Source organism: Triturus cristatus, chromosome 5_1 (genome assembly GCF_964204655.1).
Source record: "Triturus cristatus chromosome 5_1, aTriCri1.1, whole genome shotgun sequence".
NCBI classification, from domain to species: Eukaryota; Metazoa; Chordata; class Amphibia; order Caudata; family Salamandridae; genus Triturus; species Triturus cristatus.
Genome location: NC_140587.1, coordinates 424,771,967 through 424,781,875, shown reverse-complemented (window position 1 = coordinate 424,781,875; position 9,909 = coordinate 424,771,967). Strand labels below are relative to the sequence as shown.

Genomic DNA, 9,909 nt, shown 5'->3' with positions numbered 1-9,909 from the left:
AAAGATCTTCCATCGGGGAAAGCCTCTGGTCCGGATGGGTTACCCGCAGAATTTTTTTAAGTTTTTTTTCCTTCCTTTTCAAATTTGTTTTTACTATTGCTTAACTCTATGTTGGCAGGAGCTTCGATCCCAGATTCTTTCCGCAAGGGCACTGTGGTCAGCTTTTTGAAGAAGGGGAAAGATGCTACCGATCCTAATTCATATCGTCCCATTACTCTTTTGAATTTGGATTATAAGATCGTCACTAAATTATTGGCTATTCGATTTAATCGAATCTCTTCGGATCTGATTCATAAAGACCAAAACGGTTTTATTGTCGGTAGACAGCTCATGACTAACACCCATTATCTGTCAGAAGCTTTGGATTATTTTGAGACACGGAGGATCCCTGCACGTATTTTGTTATTTGATGCGGAAAAAGCTTTTGATTTGGTGGTTTGGGAGACACTTTTTATTATTTTGCAGTACTTTCATATTCCATCAAACGTTATTAACTTTATTAGTAATCTTTATACGGGTGCTAAAGCTAATATTATCATTAATTCACATTCGGTTGGATCAGTTTTAGTCAATCGTGGAACTCGCCAGGGCTGCCCCTTATCACCGATTCTTTTTGCTTTTTTTTCGAACCCCTTGCAATAGCTATTCGGAAGTCTGCCGAGATCTCACCCCCGATTCCATTAATGTCGAAGATAAAACTTTATTCTGATGATATTATGTTACTCATCAAATCCGATTTGCAGTCTCAAGCTCATGCATTTCAGATTTTTGAGCAATTTGAGACTTTTGGGGGCTATCGGATCAATAAAAAAAAGACAGAAATATTGATCTGTGGCAATCACATTCCCGAATTATATCCGGATTTACGTGGCTGTATTAATAATAAACCTAAGAGATATCTGGGGGTGTTTTTTTCATCTTCAGTCAAAGATCTTTTCGGTTTGAATTTTGTTCCCCTTCTTCAAAACGTTCGTTCAATGCTAACTCGCTGGAATAAATTACCATTATCAATTTTGGGCAGAGTTGCCCTGATTAAAATGTCTATATTACCATTATTTATTTTTTTATTCTCAACGACTCCGTGTTTTCTTCCAGGTTCATATTTTTCTAAAATAGAATCTTTATTTTCAAGCTTTCTGTGGTCACATAAAACGCCACGTATTGCGATGACTACTCTTTATGATGATTTAGATAATGGTGGCCTTGCACTTCCAAACATACTTTATTCATTCTTGATAATTTCACTTTTGTAGTCTGCACTCATGTGCAGCAAACTACAACTATTTGATAAATGTAAAAATAGATTTTAAAATACAGGCCATCAGCTGTACAGGCCACACAGTCCTTCTCTGTGGAAGGAGGGATCCCGCCTGTGAATACCCTGCATGGCAAGGACTTCAGGTCAACAGTATAGGATCCCAGCAGTTGCGATCTGCCAGAAATATTGGATCCGTTCCTCTCAGCAGGTACTGTCACAAGCTGCTCCATGAACAGCTACTACTATTTCATCTCTGTTTTTCAGTAAAATGAGGTCTACAAAATATACATTGGTGGGTTGAGCACGTGACGCTCAATCTTTCGTCTGTAGGACATGTAGGGTCTTTCTCATCGTTGGGGTACGCTGCTAAATGTAAATGATGGTCTTTTCAACTGTAAAATGTTTGCATTGTTGATTTAATAGCTAAATCGGGCATTTGAACGGCAGATACCGAGTTTAAAGTTAAATGCGTTATTTATGAGAAGGGCTTGCCAGTGAAAAAGCATGACAATGTTGTTACCAAACAATTCTAAGTTTCAGTTTAAATATGCATGCTGCAGAGATTCGGGTGAAACCTCCAGGACACGGGTTTGATCTGGACCAGGCAAACTCAGCTTTTCATCCTCCCACAATATGAGGCGGGCCACTGTTTTCATTAATAGCCCTCTGTGGTACTGGCCTGCAGGTCACAGCATTTCATGCTGCAGGGATGGCTCAGTCTTTCATCTCTCCCGGTAGGTAAAATCATAACAATGGCTAATAATAACCTTTATCATTAACGTGGGGGTCACACTTTTGAGGCCCTATCATTCGTTCTTCCGAAGTGGATAAAGTGAGTGCGAGAGGACTGGGCGGTACTAGCGCGTTATTCGCCTGCAGGTCACAGCATGAACGCATGAGTCATCGAGGTGCCCCCTCGCTTGCTTTAATGATTGTGCTGGGCTGCGCAACTCCAGGATACCTCAAGAATGCTGCTGTCCAGTGTGAGCACGCCGTTCTCCTGCTTTGAACCCCTGCTTCTCTTCACGTCGGGCCTCTTGCCCTTCCAACACCGCTCCTGGAAGAGCAGTTGGAACACACTGCGGATGATGCGCTCTGCGCAGCCAGCACGCACGAAGACTTCGTCCCGTTCTATATTTTACATCGACGTTTCACTGTTAAAAAAAAAAGTCAAACACAGACAAAATGGGCTCCCAGTCATTTTTGTAGAGTAAAATGTTTCTCCCAGCATTAGCGATCCCCAACATTACCGGGAAGAGACTAAAGACAATTTTGTTAGGTTGCTAGGCAACATTCTTTTCAAGGCATCATCAAATTTCTTGTAAATGCACTTTACACGAAATGTGTGCCTTAAACGGAATCCGCAACCCGTGCAATAAACACCACGTCGACTTTAGGCTGTTACCGCTGCGTACGCTGCACGCCTAGATAATGCACGCGCCAGTAAGAATGCACCGAGCGCATCAACGTGGCCCTTTTAGAAGAAGCAAGTCACCTATCGTGTGTGGAAACGAAATATTTTTTATCTGCAAAATCCACAAAGAAGTCTGTTGGCAAAAGCAAGGCCAGACAACAACAGCCTGCGAACACCACAAAGTCGCAGACGCTCTCACAAGTGGGTCTGGTGCGCCGCTGGGAGTGAGGGGCGGGGAGGGGGCAGGCTCGCACACACACCGTGTTTGTTTGGTGCCAGGCAGCATCACGTCTCCCACGGATGCCTGAGCTCCCTGCCAGCTCCTCACGCCGCTGCCGCCCTTGCCTGGCTGTGAGACCCCTGGGGGCAGTCGCCTGCCCGCCCTGCCTGCCAGCACCTCACGCCGCCCCTTCCTCACCGGGAGACCCCCGGGGCGGTGTCACCTGAGCTCAGCCCACAGGTGCACCTTTGACTCGGGCATCTTGGAGGCAGGAGCGGGCAGGGAGCCAGCGGGAGGAGTTTCCCGGCACCTGGGGAGTGGGAGGAAAATAACAAGCCTCGGCTGGGGAACCCTGCGCGGCGCTCTGAAGGCGGGAAGCAGGAGCTGTCCGTTCAGCACCACCAGCGGCCGCTGCTTCTTCACACTAGCCGGGCGGGCACGGACTGCCTGTGCCTGGACCGCGCCCCTTCTGCACCTGCTCACCCGAGGGGGCGCTGGAGACATGCCCACAGAGGGGTCCTCTGAGCAGGAACAAAGACATCGCCGTGCCCACGCTCCTGCAGGGAGCCCCCCTCCCACTGCCAGCTCCCACCAGCTGCCTGAACGAGAGCCCCGGAGGAGCCACTGATGGGCCTCTGCACGGGCAGCGTGCCGGCTCACCTTAGAAGCGGGGCCCCAGAGGCCTGGGAAGTTCCGTGGATGGCACGGTAGGGTACTTGAACGGCTACACATGGTTCTTTACAAAAGCAACGAATCTCAGTTGTTCTTAGTGTGTGTTGCACAGGTGTAGGAAGAACCAGTGCGTGAGGGTTTAGGAGAGGAGTATGTGTGAGGGAACAAAAGGGTGTCAGTAAATACCGAGCCAGCGCTTCTAACTACCGGGGCTGGTAGACGGAGGCAGACAGGCGCTGCTTTATCGCTCCCAGACTGCCGAGAATTTCTGAAAGTGCAGCCGCGCAGCCCATGGTTAATGAAGTGATGAGCAGCGTTTCACGGGCTTTCATAAAAATCAATTGTGCATTTCATTAGAGTGCATTCAAGTTTAGCGTCGAGCACTTACCGATGTTATAAAAGGACTGGATTCGCTTGTGAACCACAGACTAATGGACCGGGCGTGCATTATCCACAAATTATTCATTCATTTACATCACATACTGGGGGGAGTCTGCTGTCCTTCAATCTGGGTGTATGTTAAAGGGTATTTTGCATTTGTTTTTAGATACATTACCTAGTCTACACTGTGTGGGCTAGTCGCTCGTGTAGTACTACCCCACATACTTGCCTATGCTTTTATGGGTTGGCACCAAAACAACTAACATTTGAATATTCAGGAAGCAATCATACACAATTAGCATAAATAGAAAGGAATGTGCCCTCTCTGCACTGTTACCAGTATGGAGCTGGATATTTCGGGGCCCAGTCACAGACCTTTATGGTCACCTTAAACCGCACGCCTGGAGTGCCGTTTCACGTACTCATAAACGCCCTTGTGAATGTGCCCCTTTGCTTTTAAGCGGGATCGGTTACTATGTCCCATGATGCTTCACCCAGCTATAATGCACCTGGCCTGCTCTTGCGTTTCGCATAGTTTGATCACTACAGTAGCTGGTGGACAGGGTCGGCATTCTCCGAGGGCTAATGTAGCAAAAAGGGTGTTATCAGAACTCTGCACCGGAAACTGATCGACTGTTCCTTTCTGTCCTAGGTACAGTGTATTTTCGGAGTATGCCGGGACGTACGGCATGACGGGCCAAAGCATCAGCCACGTGGCCGAGGAGGACTTGGAGGACATTAGCATCAACGTCGGGGGTTTCAAGAAGAAGCTGAGCTCAGACACGCTCCTGCGGTTCCCAGACACCAGGCTGGGCCGGCTGCTGACCTGCCACTCCCAGGAGTCAATCCTGGAGCTGTGTGATGACTACGATGACAGCAAGAAGGAGTTTTACTTCGACAGGAACCCTGAACTTTTCCCCTACGTGTTGCATTTCTACAACACGGGGAAACTGCATGTCATGGGCGAGCTGTGCGTCTTCTCCTTCAGCCAGGAGATTGAATACTGGGGGATCAATGAGTTCTTCATCGACTCCTGCTGCAGCTACAGCTACCACGGGAGGAAGATGGATCCGGACCCTACTCAGTGGGAGGACAAGAGCGAGCAGGAAAGCACCACCACCTCTTCCTTCGACGAGATCCTCGCCTTTTACCACGACGCTGCTAAATTCGACAGGCAACCTCTGGGTAACTTCAGGAGGCGTCTGTGGCTCGCTCTAGACAACCCTGGCTACTCGGTGCTGAGCAGGATCTTCAGCGTGCTCTCGATTCTGGTGGTCCTGGGGTCCATAGTTACCATGTGCCTGAACAGCCTGTCGGACTTCCAGGTCACGCTGAGCAGCGGGGAGAAGGGCGAGGATCCCCGGTTTGAGATAGTGGAGCAGTTTGGGATAGCCTGGTTCACCTTCGAGCTGGCCGCCAGGTTTGCAGTGGCCCCCGACCTGGTGGCGTTCTTCAAGCATCCTTTGAATATCATTGACCTCATGTCCATTGCCCCATTCTATATCACTTTAATTGTGAACCTGGTGGTGGAAAGTAGCCCCGCCTTAGCCAATTTGGGCAGAGTAGCTCAAGTCCTGAGGCTAATGAGGATCTTCCGCATCCTAAAGCTTGCGAGACATTCGACGGGCCTCAGGTCTCTGGGCGCCACCCTGAAGTACAGCTATAAAGAAGTGGGGCTCCTCTTGCTGTACCTCTCAGTTGGCATCTCCATCTTCTCCGTGGTGGCTTACACTATCGAAAAGGAGGACAACGACAGCCTGGCCACTATCCCGGCCTGCTGGTGGTGGGCCACAGTCAGCATGACCACGGTTGGCTATGGAGATGTGGTTCCGGGGTCCATAGCGGGGAAGCTGACTGCCTCTGCTTGCATCTTGGCTGGGATCCTGGTGGTGGTCCTTCCCATAACTCTCATCTTCAATAAGTTCTCTCACTTCTACCGCCGGCAGCGTCAGCTGGAGAGCGCCATGCGCAGCTGTGATTTTGATGAGGGGATCAAAGAGGTCCCATTGGTAAATTTAAGGGATTACTATGCCCATAAGGTGAAGACACTCATGGCAAGCTTGACAAACATGAGCAGGAGCAGTCAAAGTGAGCAGAGCCTGAATGACTCCATGGACTAGCCAGGAAAACCAGCTGCAACCCCCACACATGCACACTTACTGTACGCAGACATGTACACCACCCTCACAGAGCACACACAACACATGCATACACTGTGCGCACGGACACCACACACATGTACATACCCACCACACAAATGCATTACACATAGATGCACACTCGCTATGCACATGCATCACACACATGCTTAGGGACCTCACACAGACACATACACCTCACACATATGCCCTGACTCAAACGAGTACTGCATGCATGCACACATATTGAGGGAATGTCGCACTGACACACAAGCATACATGCACCAACATGCTCACAATACGCCACATTTATATACACTGCACACCTCATGCCTCACGCACATGAACTTATTAGATTCACATTATATGGATGTGCATAAAACATCCAGAACATAAATCACACACATCCTTACATAGCACAAGAAGCAAGTGCATAACAACATACTCCACACACATACACAAACATACTGCTCACTTACACAAAGATGCACACACACATGCACCACGCGTATAAACAAGGCATACGTGCCACTCACGCACATGCAACTCAAACACACACATTTGTTTTCAGTTTCTTCTTGTCACGTTTAAAGACCAGTGACGCTCTTCTGTGTGGTCCGTCCGCTTTTGAAGCCGGAATGAGAATCTGTTGCAACCTGACCCTGTCTCACCTTTCCAAGTTGCTCCCCATGTCGTTCAATGTACAGCGCCCCACCCCCGTCCACTCGAAACGTACTTGAAGTGAAACAATGACACGCTGTCGAACAATATCAGCTGTGAACAAAAGACACGGATTTCCATCCACACATTTGCACGGTTCCCAGCTAGGAGAGCAGTGTGACAAAAGGGAGACGGCTTGCGCGCGCCTTTGCCTCGGCCGTACCACACGAGCTGAGGAGGTGGGTGCGTGCCAACCACACCAGGACAGGGGCTGTGTCTAAATGTTGTAAGTGTACATGCTATGTGAGCCTTAATGTCTCGTGAACGTGCATTTTTGTAAGAGATGATGGTGGGGCCAAGCGTGGAGAGGGCAGTGTAATATCACAAGCAAAGAGGGAGGTTGTCAGTTTTCAGTGGCAAATAAAGCTGAGGAGTACAAGAGATTTTCAGGTGAATTCAATTGGTTGACCCCCACATTGTCGTTGGAACAAGTTCATTGTGTGCTCTCGGTGTTTCTTTCTTGGTTGGAAGCTTCGCCTGTCTGTATTGGCCACCTGCCCCGGGGTGCAGACCCTGCTCTCTGAGGGGCCTTTTGATTGGTTCGTAATCCTTTTATTAATGCATGGCATAGTAAGGCATGTAACGCTAACCTCTATGGTGCCCCCTGTATAAGAAACGAGGAGTAATTTGCTCCGGTCACGAGAAGATAAAACTATGGTTAAAATTTGGTTAAACTATTGCCATTCTTGGCTGGTCATGTATAAACTTTGCATAATCATGGTCTGTCCAGGAACAGGCAACACAGAAGGGGCATGGTGAGGAGCTGTGGGGGAGGGGCGCACTGTTAACTTTCCTTCAGTGCAGATCGTCAGAGGCAAAATGGCGCCTGTGCGCATAATTCGCAACTTTGTGACTACTCAGCAAGGAACTTGCGAAATGATGCATAAGGTGCGCACCATGTCCTAACGGATGAACGTCTGTGAGGTATTCACGTAGAAAGGTTACTTATGTCCATATTCCTAACCCATTGAGACGTGCACGTGTAGGGTTTAGGACATTTACGGAATGACATTTTCAATTCACCTCTATGTTTTTTTTATTCATGAACCATATTTTGCATGTGTCTGTCAGCCTATCGATCACATCTTGTGATCTCCGAACTGTTGCGCATCCCCACATTTCTGCAGTAGTTATGTTAGGTCCCTGAGGGGTATTGAGGGGGGGGGGGGGGGGGGGTTGCTGGGCTACGCGTGGGAAGCGCGCAGTAGAGGTTTGCGAGTGCCCAGCAAGGTATTACATTTTAAGTGGTCACCGAGTGTCTTCTGAATTGCCCTGCTATTGGTCCAACTCTCCACGAGTCACGCCCACATTTGCGAAGCCAGTGGCACATATCATCTATGTAATGTGTATGTCTCCGCTGCATGCTTATACATAAGCATGTCTCTCTTACATGCATACATTAAATGCCTATTCCTTTTTTAATCATAAATGACGCATAATTATACCTTACACCTGCATAAACTTTTGCAGATCGATCAAAATGATTCTTTTACTTGAGAAAAAGAAGAATTGGTGTTCTGTAAAAACAATGCTGAGTTTGCAAACCGTGGAGTTTCACCCATCTGTTCAGTGGTTCCAGAAGGGCAGGTAGGACTGTGCTGCATCTTCTAAAGGGAGAAGCGGGCTTGAAGTCCACAATGTGAACACGTTTGAGATTGCTAGCCTGGCCTGGCGGTGCAGTCCCAGGGCACATGACATAAGGAAGGGTGTGCAGCAATGCAAGCGGCCACGTGCACCCACATTGTGCCACTTTGACAGGGGCAAACAGACTCAGTGAGGAAAGCAACACCCACTGCACTCCGCAGTAGGAAAGATCCTTGTCGGTAGACCACACTGCCACCTACCCTAGGCATCCACAATTAAACACCAGGTAGAGGGGGCTCTGCAGAGGGTCAGGGGAGAGGTGTGTTTGCTACTGGTGGTGGTGGGAAATGAACCCCATTAATCCGACAAAAGGTGGTGCTTAACCCACAGTACACACTGGAGGTGTCTACCCCAAAACCAAATTGATGGAGTTGGCCATCGGTCAACTCACAGTCCACTGCTGGTGGAAGAGGACACTTTGGCCACATTAGTCTTTGAAGCTCCCTCTGCAGGTGCCATAAGATGGCCTGTCGGTGTGGTATGCTGCGAGTCCCTGAGAAAAGGCAGCATTGAGCAGGTCAAATCTGGATTATGGAAGGGAAGAGTGATTTAAATAGCCCGTGATTAGGGGTTACGTGCAGCGAAAACTTGGTCTATGGATCTAAAATGCTCCACGGAACAGTGCACCAACAGATTTTGAAAACAATCCTAACAAGCTATGGGATATGCACTGTGAATTCCTGGGTTGCATATTATCCAATAGTTCTCCGACTAGCTGTGAGTTATGTACTGTGAAAGAATAAAGTTACCTGAATGGTGATTCCAATACTATTAGGGGCATTTTCATCAAGCAGTTGCATCACCATTGCGCCACGCAATGGGGTGCAAGGTGACGCAAATACTAAGTAAGATTTCTCAAGCCACACAAAGCCACCTTGAGCGGCCCTGCACGACTTGATAAATCTAGATTAACGCAACGCAGCGCAAATCATTGCGTTGCGTCACTCTGCCCGACGGAGGCGTTCTATGGGTGGAGCGTGGGTGTTCCTACACATCCACCCATGAATTTTAGTGCTTTCCCAGATTTACCATTACTAGTAGATCTAGAAATGTGTCAAAATTCTACCACTCCCCAGTGGAAGCATAATGAGGGGAAATATCTATAATCCTCTTAGTTTTCCCTCTTTCTATTTGTGCTGCATTCTGCTGCACACTTAGAAAGAGAACAATGCTTCAGGAGATTTTTTTGCAGGAAGGTGTCCCTTCCTCCACAATAACAATTCAGCTTACAATGTAGGCACCCTTGCTGCATGGTGCAAGGGTGGCTGCATTGGCGCTAGGCAGCCCATTGTGCACCAGTGCAGGTAAAAGATAGGAATGCACTGTATAATGTTAAATACGGGTCATTCCTGCCCTTTCCCTCCCATGCAGTGCAGCAAGGTGGCTTGCTGGACTGCATGATTTTTTTTTTAAAATGTGCCCCTTAGTCCCTTGGCTTTTTCCCACCCTCAAGTTGCAGGAA

The 9,909-nt window shown here is 48.3% G+C and overlaps 1 protein-coding gene across 1 annotated transcript; it reads left to right on the top strand.

The window, feature by feature from the left end:
* The first annotated feature begins 2,941 nt into the window (after positions 1–2,941).
* On the top strand, positions 2,942–7,250 carry KCNS2 (potassium voltage-gated channel modifier subfamily S member 2). Its single transcript, XM_085605193.1, has 2 exons — positions 2,942–3,599; positions 4,598–7,250. The coding sequence occupies exons 1-2, from the start codon at positions 3,520–3,522 to the stop codon at positions 6,063–6,065; spliced, it is 1,548 nt and encodes a 515-aa protein (XP_085461319.1). The 5' UTR covers positions 2,942–3,519; the 3' UTR covers positions 6,066–7,250.
* The last annotated feature ends 2,659 nt before the right edge of the window (positions 7,251–9,909 follow it).